At 41.6% G+C, this 26,216-nt stretch overlaps 1 protein-coding gene and 3 long non-coding RNA genes across 4 annotated transcripts; 2 read left to right on the forward strand and 2 right to left on the reverse strand.

Moving 5' to 3' along the window:
- Nucleotides 1-3,315: 3,315 nt before the first annotated feature.
- On the reverse strand, nt 3,316-9,703 carry LOC137475629 (uncharacterized). The gene is made up of 3 exons (XR_010999991.1): nt 9,342-9,703; nt 8,281-8,449; nt 3,316-3,630 (listed from the first exon to the last, which is right to left on the reverse strand). It is a non-coding gene; the product is annotated as an uncharacterized lncRNA (long non-coding RNA).
- LOC137475628 (uncharacterized) lies at nt 3,872-6,529 on the forward strand. The gene is made up of 2 exons (XR_010999990.1): nt 3,872-5,058; nt 5,123-6,529. It is a non-coding gene; the product is annotated as an uncharacterized lncRNA (long non-coding RNA).
- Nucleotides 9,704-10,307: 604 nt separating the features above from the next.
- On the forward strand, nt 10,308-26,210 carry THBS1 (thrombospondin 1). The gene is made up of 22 exons (XM_068193090.1): nt 10,308-10,467; nt 10,631-10,725; nt 11,450-12,027; nt 12,513-12,588; nt 12,836-13,032; nt 13,207-13,332; nt 14,863-14,956; nt 15,301-15,474; nt 15,848-16,024; nt 16,322-16,495; nt 16,671-16,798; nt 16,916-17,068; nt 17,568-17,786; nt 18,286-18,393; nt 18,779-18,938; nt 19,332-19,450; nt 21,107-21,341; nt 21,727-21,954; nt 22,166-22,437; nt 22,893-22,990; nt 23,101-23,240; nt 23,863-26,210. The coding sequence occupies exons 2-22, from the start codon at nt 10,656-10,658 to the stop codon at nt 23,868-23,870; spliced, it is 3,534 nt and encodes a 1,177-aa protein (XP_068049191.1). The 5' UTR covers nt 10,308-10,467; nt 10,631-10,655; the 3' UTR covers nt 23,871-26,210.
- On the reverse strand, nt 11,747-15,407 carry LOC137475631 (uncharacterized). Its single transcript, XR_010999992.1, has 2 exons — nt 15,279-15,407; nt 11,747-12,618 (listed from the first exon to the last, which is right to left on the reverse strand). It is a non-coding gene; the product is annotated as an uncharacterized lncRNA (long non-coding RNA).
- Nucleotides 26,211-26,216: the final 6 nt, after the last annotated feature.

Genomic DNA, 26,216 nt, shown 5'->3' on the forward strand with positions numbered 1-26,216 from the left:
TAACCTATTAATATACTAGTATCTTGTTTATATATGAAGAAGTTCAAGACACAGAATGTCTCTTTTTAATGAAGAAAAGTCGTGTTTCCTTTCCATCAAAACATGCTGTGGCTACCAATATTCCCCTTATTGAGTATGTCCTTAAAGAAGAACAAGAGTGTTTTGACTTACAATCTACTACACGTGAAAAATATGTGGATCATAATGCAGTCAATAGCAGCTAGCTCATTCAGGGCTAGGTCCCAAAATCATGGTCATAACTGGGACAGCAACCTCAACCTCTGACTACTGGCACATTCCAATCTGTTAAAGCTAAACCTCTCTCACAACCTTATGGTCAGGCATGTTGGGGTGCAGAAAACCATGCAGAATGTCCTGTTTCTAGTTTAAGTTCATATATTTAGATGCTTGCCTCCAAAATCAAGACTTGCTCTGCCCGGAGAATTTCTCCACAAACACCCCATTCCTTAACATATCATAGGCAATGGGGATTTTATTTATGCTTTTTTTTCTTTTTTCCCCTTCAGCCTACATGGGCTACCTGACCTCAAATAACACCTTCCAACAAAAAAAAAAAAAAAAGGAAGTTGCCTACCTTTACATGCCAATCTACATACCACATTCCACTGCCTTTATAGTTTCTAACTCCTGAAAGCTCTGATTAAACATGTCTTCCTACTTGTTCATAGAATGGCTATTTTGTGTGGGTTATCACTGGCTCAGAAATAAAACCTCAAACACAAAGCAACACTGAGTGATTTATTCAGCAACACTGAAGGGGCAAGTTTCTAGCATATGAACTGAAAAGCTACATGCAGAGTTATGAAGTCCAGAAGCTACTAAACATCTACATCTTCCTGATTTTTTTTGGTCTATTTTTATCTAAAAGCAGAAATAATGTTTATCTCTCCCTGAGATAGATGCATTATTACATTCAATATGCATATACCTTATCTGCTTATGTTTCTACAAGTGAATTGGAGGCTGTACCTTTTCCTGGTTTGTGACTATTGGTCATACTCTGAAACATGTTCTAGCAGTTTCCATTTTCTTGCATCTGTATGTTGAATACTATCCTGTCTTTAGCATGATAAAAAATTGTTCAAAGCTACAAAGCCAACATTTGTTTTTTAGGCTTCTTTAGCATATGAAGCATGTTTGTAGGAAGAGCCATAAGAGGAGAATACATATACTGAAATGTACAGTTTCTCAGAGATAAACTTAGTAAAGTTTGAGAGTTGTTTCTCAATCAGTAATTTAGCAATGAAAGAGAAAAGCAGAAAGATAGAATCCACAGTGTCCAGAAAGGACAGGTACTTTGGATTAAGAATGGTATCATTTAAATCTGTACATGCCTGAGAATGTGTGCAAAGATACTGGATGTGCACAATTGCATGCAGCAGTCAGCAATCTAAAGGAGATTCTGCATTGAAGAATTACACTTTTAATAAGTACATTTGGCACCACTCTGCACTGAGGAACTACAGGTAGTTAAAAATTTCTGAGTGAAAATTGCAGCTGGAATCCTCAAATCTTTACTTTTATCAACAAAAAAATGTTAGGCTGCCAATGTAAGGCAGTACAGTGCTTTGTCTACCTGTTGAGGAAAAGACTGAGAACAAAGATTCAGTGTTTGCCTAAATGAACAATGGAGATAGTCTTGTATTAACGCTACTCACAGACTGAGCCAGCTAGACATGCACATCTGTGGTGCAGAGACGCTACCGGTTAGTACTGTGTCAGAGTTAAGCATAGCTGCAAGGCTGTGTATTTTACTTCAGACCTTTTGCCAAGACATAAGATAGTATGTACTCCTAGATACAGACACTCAAATTACATTCCAGCTTATGCCTTGCTTATGCCTTGGCTTGATGTTTTCAGATAGGTTCCTTTGGACAAAACTTTCCAAATGGCCTTCAAGTTTGGACAGCTTTACCATTGCAGGAAATCAGACATTCTTAGGAAGCAAATAGTTTACATTTGGCCAATACATCCAAGGCTGTTCTGCAGCAACATCAATTTTGAACTGGCAGTTTTTAAAAATCTTACTGTCAAGACCTTTCTTCATGCCTCTATTTTCCACCCTTGCAATTGAATAATATAAGTCTACAAATGTTTAAAGAATATTCTTGAGTACTTGAGTACTCCTGTAATAAATGTTCTAATACTGACAGTAACTTCCAAGACTTGCTGGCTTGCTCTGTGCAGTTATATCAGATTCTTGGTCTTCACTTACCTTAGCAAAGTTGGTTAAAACCACGTTAAGATGCAACTGCTCTACCTTATAAACAGTCTTGTATACAAAAAACTAAGTTGAAATTCATCACAGTGAAGACCAACTCCTGGATATATGAAAAAGAAGTTAAATACAATGCAAAAATAACTGGAAAGACAAAAACCAAAACATATTGACAGGACTGGAGGCCTGCATTAAACCACAGGCAGCACAAAAATTAATGATATGACACTTTGCAAAACTAAAATTCAAGGAAAGAAAGAGAAGACTACTGTCATGCTAGTACATGCTACCAGAAGTATTCTATACACAAGAGACTAATTTTTTTACTTAAGTGTTATTATGGCCTTAGATAGTGAACTGCATTGCATAAGAGTTTTTATAACCATGCTTTTCAAAAAAGCTAAAGAAAAGCTGGAAAAAGTCCAAAGTAGAGATGAAGAGGTTCAGAAAATATGAACTATGAAGAGAGATTGAAGAAATTGGCTTTGTTTAGTCTAGAAGACTGAGGAAAGACATGATAGGAGGCTTTCATGCATACAGGATTCCTTGTAAGGGGACAGCAACCAACCTCTGTGCCTCGTGGAGGACAAGAAGAAATCAAAGTCATTTCCAATACAGAACACTGTACTGTGAAAGCAACTCTACAAGAAGAGAGGAGTAAGCAAGCTGCATGGGGAAGCTGTGGACCTAAATTGAACAAAATGTTTACAAAAACAGGTTGGGCAACTGGAAATGGTCTGCTGTACTTGAGCCTCTTTAAGCTCTCTTTCAGAACTGGAAGATGTTATAAGGTCTCCTTGGAGCCTTCTCTTCTCCAGGACGAACATTCCAACTCTGTTTACATAGGAGAGGTGCTCCAGCCCTCGCATCATCTTGATGGCCCACCTCTGGGCTTGCTCCAGCAGGTCCACAAACTACTTATGCTGGAAGTCCCAGAGTTGGATGCAGTACTTTGGTGGGGTCTCACAAAGGCAGAGCAGAGATGAAGAAACTCCTCCCTCAACCTGCAGACCATGTTTCTTTTGATGCAGTCCAGGACATGATTGGCTCTCTGGATTACAAGTGCACATTGCTGAGCTTCTCAACCATCAACACCCCTAAGTCCTTCTCCTCAGGTCTACTTTCAATCTGTCCTCTGCCCAACCTGCATTCATGCTTGGGATTGCTCTAAAACTGGTGCAGGACCTTGCACTTGCCCTTGTTGAACTTCATGAGGGTTGCATAGGCCAACCTCCCAAGTTTGTCAAGATCCCTCCGAGTGGCATCCCAATTTGGGTTGTCTTTCCTTACTCAGATGGCAATTTTCATAGGGCCTGGTAGAACTTTCTTAAAAATGTTGCTCCTCTGCTGAATTTGTGTTTGACTGTGCTTGAAAACAATTTTAAAGTTATCTGGGGGGTAGGAAAAGAGCAATTTGTTACACAGACCTATTCAAACAGACACAGAGCATGATCACAGATGTCTTATCGCCTTACAAAATTTGGCTAAAAAATAAATCTACCCCCGTTCAAATCATAGACAAAGTAATTTTGATGTATATATTCTCAGGTCCTAGGAACTACTTTCACTGTCATGTTTGTTAGGTTGTAGTTCTTGCTAACAAAGTGAGGCTATTAAAAGAATATGCTAGGCTATAACTTCAAGGCCCATGTGTACCAGAGCAATTTCCTAGAGGACATCCTAATATTGAGTGAAAGCATGCCTAGGCTGAGCTGTTGCAGAGCACTGCTTGTGCTTTCATTCTGTTTTACAGGCTAAGTCTGGAGCCTCAAAAGGGTCATAAGAATTATTTCTCAGTATAGATCAAATTATTTGATGTCTCTAATGTTACTGAAGTTGTCAGACTGTCCTCTTTCAGATATTATAAGAGTTTTATTTCAGAGAATGGAGAGGTGTCTGGATAGTGGCAAATACTCGTTTTATTTTTTCGGGGGAAAGAAGAAAGTATGTGCTACACATCAGACTTTTTTAGCTCTTGCATGACTCTCTCCAGAACTGCTTCCTCTACTCCACTTGCTGTGCAACTTGGCAATGCTACAGTATCAAGCAAACTGCTAAGACAACTTTCTCAAAATTTCCTCCCATTCCCAAAAGTTAAAGTAATTAAAGTGACACAATTTGGGAGACAACTGTAATTGATATAGATATAATGCTATATGTGATTTGAGTTTAGAAAGCATGAGTCACAGCAGGCTGCACTTCTGTCATGGATTAACCCAGCAGGCACCTTAACACCACACAACCACTCACTCCCCCCATCAGTGGGATGGGGTAGAGATGCAGAAGAAAAACAAAAAAAATCTGTCGGTTAAGATAAAAAGGACAGAAAAAGAAAGGAAAAATAATAACAACAATACTGCTATTTGTTATTACTGTTATAAGAATTAAAATATACAATGATGCCCAATGTAATTGCTCACTGACCGATGCCCAGCCAGTTTCCAAGCAGTGAGACACCATTCCCATGCCAATTCCCCAATTTTATCGTATAGCATGATGCCACATAGTATGAGCTTTCCTCTGGCCAGTTAGTGTCAGCTGTCCTGGCTGTATCCCTTTCCAGCTTCTTGTGCCCCCCAGACTACTCACTGGTAGAGTGGGGTGAGAAGCTGAAAAGTCCTTGGATCAACATAAACACTACCTAGCAGCAACTAAAACAGCAGTGTGTTATCAACATTATTCTCATCCTAATTCCAAAACATAGCACTGTACCAGCTAACAGGAAGAAAATTAACTCTATCCCAGACAAAATCAGTATCACTTCTAATAAAGCCATGTAAGAACCTGATTCTGAAGAATTTTTGACTTTGTGTAAGCAGGTCTGTGGCTGGTAGTGGCCTCCCTGGATCACGATCATCACTGTAGCCACACGCTGCTACAAAGGTCAACAGGGCTAGTGATGTATCTAAAATCTACAGGAATGGGAAAGGCTTTGCAGTATTCAACACAACTATTATGACCTCTGGGATAAAGAAAAGGCTAGACATAATAAGTACCCATACTTTCTATGCACTTTTTACCTCATGTATATACATTATGTAGCTTGCAGTTCCACTTAGTAGCAGACTGCTTGGGAGTTTCAGCTGGGGTGTGTCAAGGATTCTTAGTCATATATTTCATAGATCATTTTATTTGCTCAAAATAATCTCTTGGCAAGACATCTTACTTCCCTGCCCCTAAGGCATTGTTTGTAATAAAAGTCTGAAAATAACTATACCAGGCAAATTTGTTATTCAGTCTTCTTCTTCAACATGAAATGGAATCTCTTCCAGTCTGTGTTCTTCCTAATGAGCTGCTGCATCAAACTGCACAGAAACTCATGCAGAATAAGGGAATGACTAAATTCTTTATTTTACAGCTCAGTTGTGAAGTTCATCCTTTGTCTAATCTTGTTAATTCTAGACCAAGTTCATAACACAGACTGTACTATAGAGAGATTGCACTAACAGTTTTTGTGCAAGTAGAAAAAAAGCAGAGCTACACATATTGCGATAACACAGAGAGGACATTGGAAATTACCAACAAAGCTTTCTGTTTTATATTTATCTGTCCCTTCTAGACACTCCATTTTAAGCAACTGGCCTTTAAGAAACTCCAGGCACACCACTTCCTAGCACAAAGTTAATCTTCCCTCTCATGAGCACATTACTGTTTATTCATCAATTCTCTTCGTTATTTTAAACACATATCTTTCAAGTTGTGTAATGACAGAACAGTCCTTTTTTAATATACAAGTTATTTGTTTTTTCTACCACATGACTGCCAGCAACACCCAGCTATGTATTGCACAGATCTTCCAATGCCTTTTTTCCTGATGATTGGAAGATATTATGCAATATTAAGTAATTAACAGCATTTTTAAGAGTGTTCTATTGGATCTTCAAATAATTGATTGCTTCTGCCTAATTAAAAGAAGGAAAGAAGAGGGTAAAGATTTGTATATGATATGGTATTTTGCTCAAGTGAGGTTTCATGTTGTGGCAAAATGTGTATGTTCTGTCTTGTGCATAATCAATCCTGCCTGATTGTGTAATATGAAATTAATGGAGACAAGAGATGCTCTGAGAGGTGATCAAAAGTTAAATCTCTTTTTCCCTTTATTTGTGATTATGTTGTGAGGAATACAAGCTCTGTAGCTGTCTGTTTACAACTCACAAAAACACACCGGGACACAGATTGCTAACGGATGTAAATGAACAGCTTTCTTTCACTTCAGAGGATCAAAGGTCCCAGTATATAAATGTACAAACATGTACTTATGGTCACCTCTGCTGAATAAAACATCTAAAAGGCATGTCCACAAGTATGTCCACAAGAATTCTAATGAAAACCAAGGAAACTCTACCATGTGCTTGAATTTGAATACATGCTCTAATAATTCACTGACTAGAAATACTTCACTGAGGCAGAGACTAGATGCCTATATCTACAGTTACTTTTCATCTGCTGCTTACAAAGGAAATACATGAAAAAGCCTTTTGATTGAGAATACTAGGGTTTTCCTCTTTATGCCTTCACAGACAAAAGAAACCAACTTGGTTTTAATTTCAGGAATAGAGTTTGGGGGTGTTTTTTGGTTCATTATGCAAATTTTAAATATTTCTTTAAAATAAATGCTTTCTCCTTCTAGAGAAAAAAAAAGGCTTAAAAACTACAGAATGGCTTTACTCTTTCTGGTGAAAAATATGCTACTGGCATTACATTAGTACAAAAGCATATGCAACCCTGCAAGAAAATTTTATCACCCAGTTAATCCATTTAAAGTATACTCTTCTCTTTAAATTGTAGTACATTTTGCAAACCCCAAAATCTGACTCTTAGCAAAAAAATGTGCTGCACACCCACTACAATTTAGAAGAAATTAAAACATTTCTGTTTTTTAAGGGGTAAGGGCTCAGCTCCGTGGGTTAGCTATCTATTAATGAAACACTGCAACTTCCCAAACATTTTTTTTGGTATGGGAGAAGGTCTAATTTTGATGGAAGATCTTCAAAAACAAGAACTACCCAATTTGCCTTGTGTATGCAGGCAGATTACAGCTGTGATTAGCACACAGAATATGCCTGCAAAAAAAAAAAAAAAAAAAAAAAAAAAAAAAAAAAAAAAAAAAAAGAACACCGAAACACCGATAAGCAAGGTATTCTTGTCAAGAACATAGGCACCAAAGTATTTTTTTATTCCAAATTAGAATAGACTAGAATGACTCCTGAATTAATGTAGAATGACTCTTTCACAGACATGGCACAGATTTGCAAAACAGCAATGTCCTGAATTCCACCCCAGAGGGGAAGGATTATGCCCTGCATTGAAATCCACACTCCTCCAACAGGTATCTACCCGCCCTTGGTAGGCAACCATTAGCTTCCTTACTGTCAGGACAATAAACATCAACAGAGGACAGCCCACAGAAAGTCATAAATGGTGAGATCCTTCTCATCTGACTTTAGCCACTGTCCTAGTTTCAGCCAGGACAGGGTTAATTTTTTACAATAGCCAGAAGGGGGCGTGGGGGGGTGGAGGGCAGGCCCTAATGTCAGAGCCCCATCCAGCCTGGCCTTTCAGAGATGGAATAAAGAATTTCATCCTAGTATCTAATCTAAATCTACTCTCTTTCTTGTACCTTCAGGTAGTGAAAGGCCACAATAAAGCCAATCCAGAGCCTTCTACAGGCTGAACAGTCCCAATTCTTTAAGCCTTTCCTTGTGGGAGAGGCGCTCCATTCCTCTAATCAACCTGGTGGCTTCCTCTTCTGGACTCACTCCAGCAGCTCCATGTCCTTCCTGTGCTGGCACCCCAGAGCTGATGCAGCCCTGCAGGTGGGCTCTCACCAGAGCAGAGCAGAGGGGCAGAATCCCCTCCCTGGTCCTGCTGCCCACACTGCTCTGGATGCAGCCCAGGACACGTTTGGCTCTCTGGGCTGGGAGTGCCCATGGCTGGGGCATGTCCAACCTCTCACCCACCAGCACCTCCAAGTCCTTCTCAGCAGGGCTTCTCTGGATCTGTTCATCCCCGGCCTTTGTTGATACTGGGAGTTGCCTGACCTGGGTGCAGCACCCTGTACTTGGCCATGTTTAATCTCATGAGATTTCCATGGACTGGTTCCTGAGCTTGTCCCAGTCCATCTAGATGGTGTTCCATTCTTCAGGTGTGTCCACTCCACCACTCAGCTTGGTGTCATCTGCAAGCTGGATTATCCCTTCATCTATGCATCTGAGAAAGACATTAAATAGAACTGGTCCCAGTACAGACCCCTGAGGGACTCACGTCCATCAGGACTCTGAGCCCTTAACCACCACCCGCTGGATATGACCATCCACCAATTCCTTATCCAGCAAACAGTTAACAGATAAACTGATCTTTTTCTACCATTATACTTACAGAAGCTAAATACTCTGTGACATATGATACTGCATTCACTATGCTCTTCAGCTTTATGCTGAGAATACTGACTGCAAGAAGGGAGAAAAATTATCTCAACTAGCATAAATGTTAAACCTGTCCAGGTTAGAGCAGTCCATGTGCTTGCATGCTCTCTCTCTTGCTGATCTTTTAGGTTTTTTTTTACTGACATGGCTCTCATCATCACCATCATTTCTCTTCTGTCTCAGTTCTTTATCTTGAGATGGTTGAGGTTTTTCTTCTATGAATCACTGTACAGTAAAGAGAACTACTTCAGATGGTATACTCGATCTTCTAAGTTAAAAGGGCAGACAATAATTTTGGCTTTGCCCTAATATACACAATTCTGCAGCTATCTCATTCTTTGGGTCAAGAATTTCCCAGAGCATTTCCTAGGATAATCTGTAGTGCAGTAATTCCTTCTCAGACATTAGCCAGCACAATTGTCTGATGCATTTTACACAGTTCAGAGTCCAACTCAGTCACTGCTCACTCCAATTTTCCCTCACCACACACGCAATTGCCTGACTAGGTCCTTCTCATTCACTGACACTCCACTTTCCACGGGAGCACATGCCAAGCACACAAAGGCCAGGGAATGCAGAGGAATTAACCACTTTTGGAATTTGATTACTTCAAAGCTGTTTCACACGCTCAAGTCACTTTTAGTCATTCAGAATATGACATGATGTAAGGAACCTACCTTTTAACCTATAGATTTCTTGTTACCTGGAATTCATATTACATGGGAAATTCTTAGCTGAAGTAGTGTTAGTCATTTTATTCATTAAATAAAGCTGCTATGGGAGACTCTCAGCTGTGCTACGGCGATAGTAATTTCATTCCTAAGGCCAACTTTTTTGACGGTCATCCCCACACACTCTTCTCCAGTGACAAGGAAAGATGGAGTGGAAAGGCGACAGCAGGCCCCTGCTGCTACAGCCTGCCGTCCTCTGTCCTCTCTTCCTCCACGGGAAACGCCTCCACCAAGGCTGGGCAAGAAGGGCTAGTGAGAATTGAAGTTATTCCCCTTTTGTGAACCCAAGTGTCCTGTGTGCTGTGTATTGGAACTGTGTATTGTATATTCTCTGCCTCTCCCTCAGTGGGCAGGCAGAGAAAGTCTCATTAAGTGAATTGCGTTAATTAAGTGAAGGATGCTTTCACTAGCGCCTCGGGACAGCCGGAGGCAGCGGCGTCTGGGCGCAGCCCTCCTCCAGGGCCCCGCTAGGTGCCGGCGGCGGGACGCGCCCCCAGCGCTCCCCCTGCGGTGCGCGCGGCCGGAGAGCAGGGCCGGGACGCCGAGCGGGCGGCGGGACAGCGGGAGCGGGTGCCAGGCGGGGTTCACGGCCGGCTGGGGGAGCGAGGGCCCCGGCGGCCCCGCGGCGGCTCCCGCTGCCGGCGGGCAAGGCGATGGGAGCCGGGCGGCGCGCGGGGCCGCGGGCAGCGCGGGAGGCCCCGAGGGGCCAGCGCCCCCTCGCGGCGCGGCCGGGCGGCTGCGGCTCCGCGTCCGCCCGCTCCCCCGGCCCGCGGGGCGCGCCCGCCCCCGCCCCCCGGCCCCTGCGGAAAGTTGTCCCTGGCCCCGGAGCCACCCGGCTCCCGCCTCCCGCTTCCTGCCCCGCCGCCGCCGATTGGCCCGCCGTGCGCCCAGGAATGCGAGCCATCCCTTTATAGCCGGGCGCGGCGGCCGGCGCCCGCAGAGTCCCGGCAGCGCCGCTATAGCTGCCCGCCGCTGCTCGCCCTCCCGCGCCGGGACAGTCGGGACCGCCCGCGGATATTGGTCGCCGGTACCCAGAGGCCGGCGCTGACCGCCCGGATTGCTCTTCCCGCAGGTAAGTGCTGAAGCGGGTCCCGCCGCTCTCGCTGTCCCGTCCGAGGGCGGCCGGGGACACCTGCACCGTCCCCGCTGCGCAACCTTCCTGCCGGCGGGAGCCTCGCTGGCGCCGGTCGTGGGTGCGACGGCAGCGCGGTGACCTTCCTCGTGTGTGTCCCCAGGCTGGTTCAGAGACAGACCTTTGCCATGGGGCCAGCGACTGCTCTCTGTCTCCTTCTCCTCGTGCTCGGCGGCTCAGAGACCAAGCGCACTGCAGGTAAGGCCAGCTCTGTGCTGCTACCGGGGCAAAAAGAAAAAACTTTGGTGCCTGTTGTAGGCAGATGAAGTTGTGCTCGGTGGTAAAGAGCTCCAAAGCTCTCAATGAACAAAAACGTTTCAACCTGAGCATCAGCTAGTTGGGAACGGGAAACTTCCTCTGGTGTGGAATTTGTGTAACCTTGAGAAATAGGAACGCAGAGTCTCCAGAACTTGAGCGTGTAGCTTGTCTACCTCTGCGCTGAGCAGAAGAAAGGAAGAACGTGATGTAGGAACTGCCTGAAGAAGGAATGGGGTAGTAGGCTGTCGTCTTGGTGCCATAGAGAAGCGGCTGCTGTGCTGCTGTCACTCAGCTGGATTATGCAAACTCACTTTGCCATGTCCTAGCATAGGAATATTGCAGATTGGGCTTTGCTGTCTATTTCTGTGCTGCTCGAGTGTAATGAGGTGCCAGAATGGCTGCTACCTTCGTGTGTCAGTCAGCGGGTACCTGGCACTCCTGTGCCGACTGGCTCCTGTACAAGAATGCACATGTACTGCTGCACAGCAGCTCCTGGTGGGACTGCTGCACCATCAGAGCTACTGTCTGTGCTCTGATGTGAGGCACTGTGCCTTGCACGATGTGCACCAGCAGCCAAAATGTTAAGTAATCCTGGGAGATTTGCACCTACTCAGCCTCTTGTCCTTTTCTCATGAAGCTTGTCCTGCCTGATCTCTCTCTGCAGAATCCAGGAATGATGATAACAGCGTGTTCGATCTCTTTGAGCTCATTGGCTTCATGCGGAAGGGAGCGGGGCGCCGGGCCCCCGGGGTGTACCTGGTGAAGGGACCAGAATCCTCCAGCCCTGCTTACCGCATTGAAGATGCCAGTCGCATCCCTGCTGTCCCTGACTCAAAGTTCCAAGACTTATTAGATGCCATCCATGCTGAGAAGGGCTTCATTCTCCTGGCCACTCTCCGGCAAGCCAAGAAGAGCAGAGGCACGCTGCTGTCTGTGGAACAGAAAGATGGCTCTGGTCATGTCTTCAGTCTAGTATCAAATGGCAAGGCAGGCTCCCTGGACCTGAGCCTTTCTGTTGATGGCAAGCAGCAGTTAGTGTCAGTAGAGGATGTCTTGCTAGCTACAGGACATTGGAAGAATATCACCCTGTTTGTGCAGGAGGACCGAGCTCAGCTCTATGTGGGGTGTGAGAAAATGGAGAACGCTGAACTGGACATCCCCATCCAGAACATCTTCACTAGGGACCTGGCCAGCAGTGCCAAGCTCCATATTGCCAAAGGGGGAGTCAATGACAACTTCCAGGTAAGACTTTCACTTATGATTTTGCCTAGAATTTTCAGTCATCTGTTTTGAAGGTGTATTAGCTACTCAACGAGCCTAAATAGCAGCAAAGACTTCTAAATCTCCTAAAGTTTACTAATGGAGTTTGAAGGGTAAAGCATTAGATTTGCAGGGATGGAACTTCCTGCAGCAATGAGAAGGCACTGAAGCTTCCAGACAGGTAGTTGCAGCTTCATTGCTCAGCTTCTTATATGAGATTCAGAAATCCATGGGTTTTTTCCTTCCTGCCTGGAGAGTTGCCAAGTCCTTATGCTCAAGGATAAGACCGTTAGGAAGCAGGGCTGGTTTTCATTAAGGAGAGTAGAGCAATATGTTTCACTTTTCCGTCTGTCTGTCATGAGATTGCTCTGTAAGATCTTGCATGACCTTCAGTCTCTCCAAGTGCAAGTGGTACTTCTTTCCCTTGCAGTTGCTGCAAATAGCTGTAATTCTTCCTCTGTCCACAGGGTCTGCTGCAGAATGTGCGGTTTGTGTTTGGAACAACTCTGGAAACTATTCTGCGGAACAAAGGCTGCTCCAGCTGTAAGTTTACAATCTTCTGAGTCCAATGACCTATTAAAAATAAGATTTCTCATTACTTTAGAAAGACAAGTTGAAACAGAACTCAGAAGTATGCTGACATGCAAATCCACATTGCATAAGAAATAAGATTATATTTCTACAGGCACTCTAATGAAGCTGGTGGCAGCTGTTTAGCAGGTGTTAGCCTGGAATGATAAATGCATGTCATATAAAAGGCATTTACTTCACGTCTGGTTTTTTCTCTTAGCCACTAGTGCAATCATCACTTTGGACAACCCCATCAATGGTTCCAGCCCAGCTATCCGCACTAACTACATTGGCCATAAAACAAAGGACATCCAAGCAGTCTGTGGATTTTCTTGTGATGAACTAACAAATATGTTTGTGGAACTGCAAGGACTACGGTCCATGGTTACAACACTTCAAGACAGAGTTCGAAAAGTGGTAAGTGATGGTCAACTTCATGGTACTTTTCAGTAACTAGCACTTAGTGAATTAATTATAACCTGACTTTTGAGAGCCTGTGTAAACAGCAAAACAGTTTTACTTTGACTTTTGTAAAAAAGGGTATTTCTGTATTAAATCCTAAATATCTTCTTTTTGCTTCTCACGCCCAAGACTGAAGAAAATGAAATCATTGCCAAAGTAGTCCAGATCACTCCTGGAGCGTGCATTCATAATGGAGTCTTGCACAAAAATAAAGAGGAGTGGACTATTGACAGCTGCACTGAATGTACTTGCCAGGTAAGATTCCTCACATTCACAAATCAACTGAATATAAACTCGCAAGCTGGAATTAACAGATATTTCTAAACGGCATTGTTTGTTAGAAAGAGTGAATCATACACAGAACTGGGCATACTAAAGAAGCCATAGAATTACTCAGTTTATTTAATTCTACCAGATCTCTGCTATAAAGGCAGCTTCCATACCTTGTCTCAACAGCAGTATTCTAGAAAATTACATGAAACTGAAATTATATGTATCACTCTGATACAGCCATTAACAGTTTTAGTTCCTTAATTTGGGGAATGCCTGTATTCTTTACATAAGTCCATCAGCAAACTAAGTCAGTATCAATATCACAAATGTATAGTACTATCAGCTCTTCTAGATCTGCCTTCTGTCCTCACTGAACCTCCTGCTGACTTAGTAGAAAAAGACATTGTACTACTCAATAAAGGCACTTAAATTCGTGGTGTTTTTCTTTAGCTAGAAAATGTTTCTAGGTGTGTCCTATTAGCTTTTCTAGATTATATGGAACAGCAATCCCTTTTGGATTTCAGTTGTTTAAATCCCTGGGTCACCTGGCAAGATACTTAAGCTTTGTGTTTCACTTCTGCTGAATGTTGTAAATATACACAAAACATACAGTTTCAGGGTTTCTTTAAATTATTTGCTAGTTCCATTTAAGTATACCTTAGCAAAAGCACTTTGGGGTACCAGTCTACCAAATAGTGGGTTAATTAGCATGCCACTCTTTAGAAACTAAAAGTCAGGTATTTGTATATGTGCAATACAAGGCAACTCAAATTCTGTGTCTGCTTCTTTAGTTCTCTACGTCTTTTGTCTTGTAGTCAGCAAATGGTAATTGACTTTTGCATTTGCCTCGTTCCTACCAAACTGTTTACTCAATGTTAGCTGTAATTGCCTTAATCTAGTAATTTGCTTGGGGAGATTAAAATAGGAATCATGAGAGCATTCTTCTGACCAAGCTGCTACCTTCAAGAAGCAAAACTACAGACTGCCCTTTAGCTCTTATTGAGATTGGGGGTGGGTGTTCTTACCCTGCCTGTTTGGCTTACAGATCAAAAACCTCTAATTATAAGTTATAGATTGTACGGCACTTGAGCAGAGTCCACTAAACTCATTTTATCTTTACCATATAATCAGCTTAAATCCATATTAACTGAAAAAAAAGTTGGCTTTTCATTTTTGTATCATTTCTTTGAAATCTGACCTTGTACTTTGGGTATCACATAATAGTCATTTACTTGAGCCAGCATCTGCTAGCTACTACTGGTAAACTTCTGCAGAATCAAAATATTTCTGCTTTTGACTAAAAAACAATGGGTGAGAATGGAAACAAGATGAACTTTGGAAAATACCTGGGATTACCCCTTGGGTGGTATTTTAACTCTAAATACAAGGGATTCTGCTTTAGATATGCTACTGAGTCTTAAAGTTCTTCAGAAAAGGCCCCTGTTATTTACTCAGACTCCAAACATTGTTTATATTCCACTTGGTAACTGTAATTCCCACAATTCTTCATAGAACTCTGCCACTATATGCCGGAAAGTGTCCTGTCCTCTCATGCCTTGTTCCAATGCCACCGTGCCTGATGGGGAGTGCTGCCCTCGGTGCTGGCGTAAGTACTTAATACTTTCACGGTCCTGTAGCAGTTGGCCACATCTAACTAGACTCATGCTGCTCTACAGTATACCAGAGCTGGATATCCAAGGGTAACCTTGTACTTCTGAATAGGTTAATCTGATGTGTCTTTGAGGCTAATCACTTACGTGATCCGTGTTCAGATATTTTCTACAGTATGCAACATACTGAAATGTTTGAGTTCATGGCCTTTATCTCATACAATAAAGGAAGATGCATATGGCTGCTGAGAGCAGTTGTGTCCTTTTTTGCGGAGAGAGGGGTAGGAGAAAAGATATGGAAAAGACCTGGAGTCTTACTCAGAGCTGTATCCTTCTGCAGCTAGCGACTATGCAGACGATGGATGGTCTCCTTGGTCTGAATGGACCTCGTGTTCTGTGACCTGTGGTAATGGGATTCAGCAGAGAGGCCGTTCCTGTGACAGTCTCAATAACCGCTGTGAAGGCTCCTCTGTACAGACTCGGACTTGCCACCTTCAGGAGTGTGATAAGAGATGTAAGTACTTAATCTACTCATGCTGGTAGTAAAACAGAGGCTGCTTTTATTGGATGTATGTTAAAAGCAAGGATTACCATGTAGCTCTGCCACTGGCATGGATCCTTCGCTTCTAGCTTTAAGGACTTGTATTAACAAGGTGGAGGGGAGCAGATAGTTAATGCAGTAGACAGGCGCATGTTAGGACACTGCTCCCAGGACGAAATGTGATGACAGTTTAGGCATGAAATTTCCCTAGTTGCAAAACTTGATCTGTGACAGTCAGGAGGCTATCCATTACACATAGAGTCTTTGGTCCTGGTACTGGCTATGTCCTGCGTGCTGTACAGCTGAAGTCTTCAGAAATTATGAATAACAGAAATCTCTCTTGTAGTTAAACAGGATGGTGGCTGGAGTCACTGGTCACCATGGTCATCATGTTCTGTCACTTGTGGCACGGGTATCATTACTAGAATTCGTCTTTGCAACTCTCCAGTACCACAGCTGAATGGCAAACCTTGTGAGGGTGAAGCAAGAGAAAACAAAGCCTGCCAGAAAGATCCTTGCCCAAGTAAGTGTGTCCTGGTGGTAACTACTAATTGGTAGCTTAAATAGTGAACGTTCTGAGTAGTTACTAAGTAAGCTTGTTCTATATTCTTCATAGAGGTGGGCTATGTAAAACCTCAAAGGTTAGTTTCAGATGAAACTATTTTTATGCCTCTTCCATGGAGTCCATTAATTCTGGCATTTAAGTCAGAGCAATGTCTGTACTGCTCTCCCTACAAAAGTAAAGTCCTTAGTCAGGTAGAAACTAGTTGTAGCACTGAATTTAAAGCTATACATGTTTTCTCTCTTCTTCTCCCTTTAGTTAATGGCAACTGGGGACCATGGTCTCCATGGGATGCTTGCACTGTGACATGTGGAGGAGGACTTCAGAAACGAAGCCGTCTCTGCAATAATCCTGAGCCTCAGTATGGTGGGAAGACTTGTGTAGGTGAAGCTAGAGGGACTCAGGTCTGCAACAAACAGGACTGTCCGATTGGTGAGTATCCATTTGCCCATAAACATCTGAAGGTTGTTGATAATCTTGAAAGTACCAGTGTAAAGTCTGCAAACCTCAAATGCTAGAATTTTAAACCAGGATATCAGCCAAATACGCTAGTGTAGCAGCATGATAAAGTGTCCTTTATCATAACATTTCCTCGCTTGTTTCACAGATGGGTGTCTGTCTAATCCCTGCTTTGCAGGGGCTACATGCACCAGTGCCCCTGATGGTTCCTGGAAGTGTGGTGCCTGTCCTGCTGGCTACCACGGTGATGGTATTCACTGCCAAGATATTGATGAGGTAAGAAGACTATAGTTTGGTCCTTGAAAGGGAACAAAAGAAAATGGAAAGGGAGAATAGAATTACTGTTTCATAATGCTAACTGTTGTTCTCCTTTATCTCAAACTCATATTTCAGTGCAAAGAGGTTCCTGATGCCTGCTTTGTCTTCAACGGAGTGCACAGGTGTGAGAATACAGAACCTGGGTACAACTGTCTGCCTTGCCCACCACGTTTCACTGGAACACAGCCATTTGGCCGCAGTGTTGAGGATGCCATGAGTAACAAACAGGTATTGTCAATTTGAGAATTGTTCTGGGTTATGAAATCTCACAAAGTTTCTAAAAAATAGAAAACGCCTATGTGTTCTAGGCAAAAAAGACTTGGAGCATTTAATAAAACACCATCTTCTGTGATTCAGAACAGAAGAAGCATTAACCAGTTTCTTTTGAAGATCAAAATGAGTTTTAAATACCATCGTCCTCCTCAGCCATGGAGGGTTCAGAGGTTACACATAATTTTAGGAGTAACTCAGGAGTAAATCAGTATTCACTAATGATACAACAGTATGTGCCTCAGATATCTTAGTGCTTGGTTCCATTTGATAATACATAAGGTTTGAACAAGAAAAATAATTAGTGCTAAGACTGGTACTGGAGTTGAGGACCGGAAGAAAGCCATGTATGAGACTTTTTTTTGCCTGATTGATTAGGATGTATTTGAATCTTTGGGGGAAAAGTGAGGGATAAATTAATGTTTTCAGTGGGTTTAATTTCTGTGTGGTCTTCTAGGTCTGCAAGCCACGTAATCCATGCACAGATGGAACACATGACTGCAACAAGAACGCCAAATGCAATTATCTTGGCCACTTTAGTGACCCCATGTATCGTTGTGAATGTAAACCAGGCTATGCTGGCAATGGCATAATCTGTGGAGAAGATACTGACTTGGATGGATGGCCAAATGAGAGCCTGGTTTGTGTTGCCAATGCTACTTACCACTGTAAAAAAGTAAGTTTATCTGCTTTTACCATCTGCCATTCTAACAGCCTAAGCTATTAAACTATGCTCTCTGCAAAAAACTTTCTAGGGATAGAGGAGGTGTAGGGATACCATTGTCCAGGCACTGCTAGGAGGCTCTTGCTGTTGCTGTATTGCTTTATATATTCTTGTGATATGGGAAAAATAAAGCCTGATTATTGTAAATGTTCTAGGAAGAGTCTAATTTAGACCATACCTATATCAGCTTTGTTCTGATAGCAATCTCCAAGGGAAGAGCAGCAGGGTAAGATTCTCAAAAGCAACCCAATCTTTATTTTAGAAATTATTTAACTTTGGCTTTCTAAGACTTATCACTGTAATGACTAGCTTAAATGGACAGAATTACAGTAAGGTTATTCCTACCTGATTGAGGTGTTACAATTTTGCCTAATGATTAGATTTTACCTGCTCAAATCTATATTCTAATAATACCAGGAGTGAACATCTCTGTGTAATTCTTTCCTTGTAGGATAACTGCCCTAATCTGCCTAACTCAGGGCAGGAAGACTATGATAAGGATGGGATTGGTGATGCCTGTGACAGTGATGATGATGATGATGGCATTCCTGATGACCGGGTAAGGAAACAGAAAAGAACAGCCTTTGAGGATGTGGCTTTCCCATTCCCCTTCCCAAAGCTGGGGTCTAGCTTCTGACCTTAATCTTAAGAGAGGATCATAGGAAATTGCTGGCACTGACAGCTATCCTAGAAACCTTAGATATGCATAACTGTGCAGACAAACTTTCTGCAGCTGTTTGAGCTTTGGAAGTGAATTTTCATTTTTCATTCAGCCATTCATACACTCATGCCAGCAATGGGGTGTTCTGAGATAGTAGCATCTGAGTTTTAACTGTTTCCCCATCTTTCATTTCTTCTTTCATAAAGCAGTACAAGCATAAGCAGAATCTGGTTAAAGCTTTAATCTGACTCTTTTTAAAACTTGGCTTTTCTCACTTTTACAGGACAACTGTCCATTCATCTACAACCCACAGCAGTATGACTACGACAGGGATGATGTTGGTGACCGCTGTGACAACTGTCCCTACAATCACAACCCTGATCAAACGGACACTGACAACAATGGAGAAGGAGATGCATGTGCAATAGATATTGATGGAGATGGTAGGTGGCCTCTGATCACTCCTTTAGATGGTTTTCTAATCAGCCATGAATCAAATGAACCCAGTGTAATTCTGATTTCCTACCAAAATTTCATCCCTGAATGCACAAAAGTTCCCTTGTGGTGGTTTCAAGACATGAAGGCTACTGAAGGAACAGTTAGGGCTAATGGAAATTCACTTTGGAATATACACCTTTTGGCACAGTTCAATTCTATCTCCACTCTCACGAGGCGATAGAAGCAGAAGTCTGTGACAGAGCTAGTGATGAGTCATGTTTCAAAGCTTTCAAATGATGCTCAAAATGCTTTAAAAAAGGTATGAAGAAGTGTGTGGTGGCTTTATACAGTCCTTTTTAGCATTTAGATGTCTGATTTTCATTCATGAACTTTTACAGGGGTGCTTAATGAAAGGGACAACTGCCAGTATGTCTACAATGTAGACCAGAGGGATACAGACTTGGATGGTGTTGGAGATCAGTGTGATAACTGTCCACTGGAACACAACCCTGACCAGGTAAGGGATTTGAATCATATAAATAGAGGACTGGTGTGCTAAAAAATACAGCATGTTGTGTGTTGTAGAAAATATTTGAACGGGTTACACCTGAAATTTTACTTGTCACAAATCATTCTTAGCACTTTCCCATTTGGTGCCTTTATTAAATAACATGCCCTCAGAGTTTGAACAGCTGCTAGGTATTTTTTGAAAAGTAGTGTAGTGAAGATCTGTAAGACTACTGCATGTGCTTGTTGCCTAAACCTTTCTTAGGTTTGTCACTTGTGGTGATCCTCACAGACAAAATATGAAATACTTTGGGAACATTGTGTAACATGTGGGTAGTGGAACTACTATCTTCATAGCCCATAGTGCTGTGTTCACTTAGACACAAAGTTGTTCTTTAAATTTTGTCCCTAAACTTGAAGCCAACTGCATTTCAGGAGATAACTTCTCTAGCAGTAAGTAGAAGGCAGCACAAGTTGCTTTTCTCTAAGAAAAAGTCATATTCTGACACTTGTAAAATTCACCTTCAAAAAAATCCAGGCGGATCCAGACTCTCACACAACTTACTGATTCAAAAACTGAAGGCAGAAGTAGATAAAGCCTGTGACATCCTGTCAGTTAAAAGACTAAGTTTAATAGTTTCAGGGACATAACTGGAATGTTTGAAGGGTTAGAAAAGCAGATGCAAGTCAGTGGAATGTAGCCTAAAAGCAGTGTTACTTGAAGGATTTAAACGGATAATATAAAATGTCTTAGTTATTGTCGCTTGCTTTACTACTTCCTCACCTGAGGGAAGAAATCGCCTGGAGATCCTTTGAGGCAGCTGCTTTCAGGAAGATCCTTTCTCTTGTGACTTTAAAATTTTAATATAAGACTAATAGCTTTCCAAACACTATCCTAATCAAGTTCTAGAAGTGGAGATACTAGATTTCAAGTGCCAGAATTAGCAGCTAATCCAACAGTGTATGGTATGCCTTCCGTCTACACCAGGGTCACCCACCTGTGTTCACAAGACTACTAGGCTAAATGTGAGGCAACCTCAGGGGTGACAGGATTGTTTTTCTTAGTTCAGGAGCTGATTATGCAAATGACTGGCTAAAATATGTGATCAGCAAGCACACTAGTTAGTTAATGCAGTCTGTCACCACCATGGGAACAATAGTCTTGACTGATGAATCAGGGGGCATGAAGAACATTTATGATAGAGAAAATTAAGCTGTGGTGTAGAGGATATAACACCAAGCATTGGTAGACTGTTCTAATGTTACGGTCTCTACTGACTAAGTACAGAGTAATCCAACCCTGATTTGGCCCTCAAAACCGCATTGCTGCCAGGGAAGGCACGAGATAAAGTACCCTGCATCCAGTATGGTAGACTAGTGACAGAAGAGGCATGTGGCAAAGGCACAAGATAGCTGATGATCACACTGCTTTCTGATGCTGTGAATTCAAATTAAAACCAGAACAAGACTAAAGTAGCATAAAACCAGTTAGCACAGGCAGTTTTAAGTGTGTATTAATCCACCCACTATATCCATCTTAGCTCTTGAAAAAGAAAGCAGAAATCCCAATTAATTCTATATATTAAGACTCCTATTTCAGAGACTCCTGTCTCAGCCTTCTTTAAGTGGCCTTTTAAAATGTTTTTTTTTTTTCCTCCTCTGATAGGAAGACACTGATTCTGATCGCATAGGTGATCAGTGTGACAACAACCAGGACATAGATGAAGATGGTCATCAAAATAACCTTGATAACTGCCCCTATGTGCCCAATGCCAATCAAGCTGACCATGACAAGGATGGAAAAGGTGATGCCTGTGACCATGATGATGACAATGATGGTATCCCTGATGACAAAGACAACTGCAGATTGGTTGCCAACCCAGATCAAGCTGATTCTGATGGTAAGAGAGCCGGTATCATAATAACATTTTAAGAGTATCTTCCAATAGTTTGATGTTATTTTTTTTCATACTATTTAAAGTTGGACAAAACTAAGTAACCAAAACCCAGTATGTCTGTACCAGAAAAAAAAACCCAGAATGTTGTTGTAGTGCTTCTCAGGAGTAAATGTCAATGTAAAAATGACCACATATCCAAACTACTCCTAAGTCACTATCAGGCTGGAGTGAAAGGGCATTTATACGGTAGCTGCTGTGGTTTCTGTCATGTGTCTGCCAAGTACCTGGGCAGTCAGAGATCTGCAATTCAGACTTCAACTCCCAAGCTGTAAGACTCAGAAGCAAACAGCAGTGGTAATAAAATAGTAAAATTACTTTTATCTTGCAGGTGATGGACGTGGAGATGCTTGCAAAGATGACTTTGACCAAGACAGTGTGCCAGACATTGATGATATCTGCCCTGAAAATGTGGAAATTAGTGAGACTGATTTCCGAAAATTTCAGATGATTCCTCTGGATCCCAAAGGAACATCCCAAAATGATCCAAACTGGGTTGTTCGTCACCAGGGTAAAGAACTGGTTCAGACAGTCAACTGTGACCCTGGCCTTGCAGTAGGTAAGTGGAAAAAATTTAACAGGCACTGTTGTTTGGGGTAGTTTGATGTTTTTTGTTGTTGTTGTTGTTTGTTCGTGGGGGTGGGATATTGTTTTGTTGGGTTTTTTAGTTGTGGTAGGGGAGAGGATGAGAACCTGAGTAACTATTAAAAGGTTGTTTAATAATTGTAAAAGAGTAGCATCTAAAACTTTATTCTTTAATGTCCCCATAGGTTTTGATGAATTCAATGCTGTGGACTTCAGTGGTACCTTCTTTATCAATACAGAAAGGGATGATGATTATGCTGGCTTTGTATTTGGCTACCAATCTAGCAGTCGTTTCTATGTTGTCATGTGGAAGCAGATCACCCAGTCTTACTGGGACTCCACACCAACCAAAGCTCAGGGCTATTCAGGTCTCTCCATCAAAGTTGTGAATTCCACCACTGGTCCAGGAGAACACCTTCGTAATGCTCTGTGGCACACAGGAAACACTCCTGGCCAGGTAAGAGTGGCACTTACTACATGCTGAAGTACTCTTAACGTGGTAACAGGAGTACTCCAGTGTGATAACGTACTCTTCTGCATAAGGCTGTTCTTCCAGCAAATTAGACACTTAGAGGGGGCCTGCACATGCTGATCATGTAGGCTTCTTGGCAAAGACCAAAAACTTCATAATTTTTCCTAATCAAGTAAAATATTATATGCAATTAACAGGGTTGCTTACTGCAGACAGGCTTTCCAGTAGCAGTGAATCAATGGTTTGTGGAATTGTGCTGTATCTTCCAATTTACATATTTTAAAAGTAAATTTAAGTGCAGTTGATTTCTATTATTTCTATATTTAGGCTATTACAGAGCCTAATGACTTACTTGCAGCCTTTAATAATAAGGCAGCTTTAGTCAAAAAACTTCTATGTTATCTCTGGTCTTTGATTGATAAAAAAACATTCTTTCACAGGTGAGAACTTTGTGGCATGATCCTCGTCACATAGGCTGGAAAGATTTCACTGCATACAGATGGCGACTCAGCCATAGACCAAAGACCGGCTACATCAGGTGAGCATCACCCTTTTATCTGAAGTAAATACCACAGGAAAAGTGGATGTCTGTGGAGATGAACCTCACAGGATCTTGTCAAAGATGGCTGAACTTTTGTCTCTTTGTAGGGTTGTAATGTATAAAGGAAAGAAAATCATGGCAGACTCAGGACCAATCTACGATAAAACCTATGCTGGTGGTCGGCTAGGATTATTTGTCTTCTCTCAAGAAATGGTGTTCTTCTCAGACCTTAAATATGAATGCAGAGGTAAGGATGACATTACAGTTAAGAGATCCTGTATAAATGAATTGGTTCAAGAACATAAGACATAGGAGCCAAAAGGGAAAGTTCAACTGTGTTCTTTCATGGTTCAGGTTCGAACAAGTTCTGCAGGCAGAAACAGGGCACCTTGATAAACTCTTCACAGTAAAAAAATTAAATATATAAAATCCAAGTGTATTTCTATTGTTTTATTTCAAAGTATCAGAAATCCATGTTGAATTCCAGAAATTAAATACATCTTGACTCTTCTTTAAAGTGCTGACTAGAGTGGATGAGCACATCTGACAAAATCTAAGGTAGAAATGCAATACATTGACTTTAGCAAGTAAAGAGCCGATTTGCTTAAAACTAAGCAAAGTAGAAGGTTGTCCATGTATTGCAGTCTTGAAGTTTAGTAGAGGTAAGTGCATACAACTAGTTCCAGCTGTCCGAGTCTTCTGAAATTGTCACTTCATTATGTAATGGTTACACAGATTAGATTAAGAAGCCTAACTCCAGGAAGCATCTAATTGAAAGTACTTTCCATTTTCTCTACAAATGTCTCTGGGCGTTAATGACTTGCATAGTACACATAAATATTTAAATATATCTTTTCCTTTTTTCACAGATTCATAATCACAAGATTGTTGGAAACAGAGACTATTTAAAAATGCTGGTAATTGCACCTTTTGAAACGTTTAGCCTTACAAATCCTGGGACCATTATATTATTCCTTCCTTTCTTCTTTCTGCATAAATGTGGACTCGAAACACATGACCTGCCTCAAGAGAATGCTTTTGAGAGAATGAAAGTGAGAACATACTTGGTATCTGACCTCTGCTGAAGTGGAAGGAAACAAATGTGTCTTGCAAATGAGAATTATCGTCACTGAACAAGCACACTTCTTTCAGTAGGAAAGATATTTGTTTGCTGTTTATCACAGTGCAGTGTCACTGCCTCTCTAACTGGAGGTCCCATGGAGTAGCATTTTGTAAAAGAACATCTTTGGATGTGCTGTGGACTACTTAAACTGAAGACTTTTCATTGTGTGGGGAAGAGGGAGTTTGGGTGGGAGGGGGAACTCTAGGTCTTTCTTTATGGGGTAGAGAATTTTTTTAAGGAAGGCTGTGCTACTTTCGTTTACATCCATTTAACTTGGAGAAATTGTTTTCTATGTCATACCTTTTAGATAAAAACACAGCCTTATTCTTTGGTGAGCTAGATCAGTTGCTGTACTACATAGAAAAAAACAGATATCCTAAAATTTATTTCTGTCATGGCAGGAGGGAAAGAGGATTAAAACTGGTACACTGGATCACACCAGCTTTGGGAGAACTGGGATTTATGATTAGATTCTGTTTTTTTCTGATTTAGATGCAGGTCTTGCTTACCTTCAAATGTGTTCTTTCAGATATGGTGCCAGAAAGCACCACCATCTCAGCTAGCACTGTGCTGTCCTTCAGAAAACCAGCACATGCTTCACTTTTTATGGTTAAAGAGGCACAAAAATAATGTAATAAAAACATTCCTTTTCTACATGCCATAGATGTTTTAAACCCCTCGCTTCTTTAGAGGGGAGGAAAAGGGGCCTGTAGATAAAATTGTAAAATATTTATTTTTGCCTATTCTTGATGTTATAATGACTGAGGGATTATTGATTAAAACAACAAGAGATGCGTCAAGACTATCCACCTAATCATTGTTACAAGTCTTCATGACTGTAAGATTGTAAATACAGATTATTTATTGTCTCTGTTCTATACTGAAACTAGAGAGGGTTTAGTTGAGAAAAAAAGTCTTGTCTGGAGCAGATAGTGGTGATGTATTTGTTACAAAGAGCAATTTTCCCATAAAGGCTTTGAGGCGCAAGGAAAATTGAGGGTGTGGGCAATGGGATGTTTGTTTTTCTCAGTCTGAGCTCAATGTTGGCTTTTCCTTTCTTTGTGCAAGGCAGTTGGTAGCCTGGCAGGCAACTGTTCTGCAGTGCTAAAATTCAAGTCCCTTGAGGTAGTAGCAGTTTCTGTCCCATCCGTAGCACTAGAGGTGAGGGAATGCCATTCACCCTCTTAGCATGCTTTAGTGCTGGGAAATGTCTGTGATGCTTTACCTCTGGTCAGCAGAGCCAGTTTACCTAGAGCCAGGAGAGCTGCCCTGAGGAGATTGCAGTGGGAGGCACAAGGACAGCCCTCAATAACCATGTCATGGGCTCTTTGGGCCACTGCATGCTCCGTTGGGAACTAGTGACATGCAGCTACAAAAGAGGGAATTCATCACAGACTAGGCAATTTCAGGAGCTCCTTGCAAAAGAGGGAGAGGCCTTGATGTACATTAAAAGACTGTTTTCCCCAACAGAAGGGACAGCATCCTTATACCTATAATATTTCCTTGTCTTTTCAAAAAACAAAAAGAAATTAACATGGTGAAAGTTTTACGTACAAATATTACCTCATTGTTGTGTGACTGAGAAAAACCTTTGGAGCAAGCAGAGTTCAAATGTCTAACAAACTTTAAAGCTACTGTAGTACTAAAAAATTAATGCTGTACATAGTAAAAATTTCTTTGCAGAAAATGTATTCCCAGAAAGGAAATGGCATTGGAAAAAAAAAAGTCAAATACAATTTCTAATGTTGTATTATATTTTTTCCTGTCATCTTGTATACCATTGCTTGTATTTTTATAAATTATTTTTCTCATTGCCATTGTAATAGTTAATCACATAATTGTGTAGATAGGCTATTTAAATAATTTATCATGAAATGCTACCTGTAGAGTTAGTATTTCTATTTTTATAAAAAGTTTGCACACTGAAGATTTTTTTGCTTCCCTCCTCCCAATGTTTTTGCTAGCATAATTTTCTAAGAACATGCTTTTTTTGTAAACATTTTTAACCATTTTTCCATTCTAAAGTTGTGTAAGTTGTACAATAAAGCTTCTTACATACAAAGAACAATAAACCACCAAGGACATTTATATTTATACCTT

Source organism: Anomalospiza imberbis, chromosome 6 (assembly GCF_031753505.1).
Source record: "Anomalospiza imberbis isolate Cuckoo-Finch-1a 21T00152 chromosome 6, ASM3175350v1, whole genome shotgun sequence".
NCBI lineage: Eukaryota > Metazoa > Chordata > Aves > Passeriformes > Viduidae > Anomalospiza > Anomalospiza imberbis.

Excerpts from the sequence above, each read along its gene's own strand:
- THBS1 (XM_068193090.1), top strand. The coding sequence starts at position 10,656 with ATGGGGCCAGCGACTGCTCTCTGTCTCCTTCTCCTCGTGCTCGGCGGC. Across the intron at positions 13,033-13,206 it reads AAGACAGAGTTCGAAAAGTG|ACTGAAGAAAATGAAATCAT; the intron begins GTAAGTGATGGT and ends CTCACGCCCAAG. Across the intron at positions 16,799-16,915 it reads ACTGCCAAGATATTGATGAG|TGCAAAGAGGTTCCTGATGC; the intron begins GTAAGAAGACTA and ends CTCATATTTCAG.